Here is a 498-nt window from a genome sequence, read left to right as displayed (position 1 = left end):
CCCCCCCCAAATGCCCCCGACAGCAGCTAGCTCAGCCACCCAACCCTTACCTGTCCCCACGGCCCCCACCAGGAGCAGGACGGCGACGCCCAGGGCCATGGCAGGACGTGGAGGAAGGAGGCTTTTTCGGAGCGGGTCCGTGGTGCTCTGGGAAGCCAGGCTGCTGTGCGGGCAGGGTGAGGTCTATGTAAATGACACAGGGGGCTCGGGGACTGCAGCTCCGCACGCTGCGCTGCTGCAGCTGGGCTTTCAGGGAGGGGGCTCGAAGCAGTGGGGTGAGAGAGAGCCGAGCACTGTGACCCACCGCCCACCTTCGCCCCAGGCTGGGCCGTTTCCTCCCGGTGCGCTGAAGCTGCACAGCAGGTTCCGCTCCCCCGGCCCCCCCGGGCACTGGGGTATGGTGGGGAGGCATCACTAACTGTCTCCTCTCTGGTGGGGCAGCAGGGAGGTCCCGGCGGTCTGACACTCAGCTGTTTTGGCTCACGCCCTCTGCCACCA

General features: G+C 67.7%; 1 protein-coding gene across 1 annotated transcript in view; it reads right to left on the bottom strand.

Moving 5' to 3' along the window:
- The window catches only part of LOC103768034 (pre-B lymphocyte protein 3-like), a 612-nt gene extending 513 nt beyond the window's left edge, over positions 1-99 (bottom strand). The window contains exon 1 of the mRNA XM_008935166.1: positions 51-99. Coding sequence (XP_008933414.1) covers positions 51-99 — 49 coding nt within the window. The remainder of the gene's footprint in view (positions 1-50) is intronic.
- Positions 100-498: the final 399 nt, after the last annotated feature.

The sequence above is a fragment of the Merops nubicus genome, unplaced genomic scaffold (genome assembly GCF_000691845.1).
Source record: "Merops nubicus isolate BGI_N331 unplaced genomic scaffold, ASM69184v1 scaffold52122, whole genome shotgun sequence".
Taxonomy (NCBI): Eukaryota; Metazoa; Chordata; class Aves; order Coraciiformes; family Meropidae; genus Merops; species Merops nubicus.
Note: the sequence above shows the minus strand (reverse complement) of the source record. Positions and strands in the feature narration are given on the sequence as shown.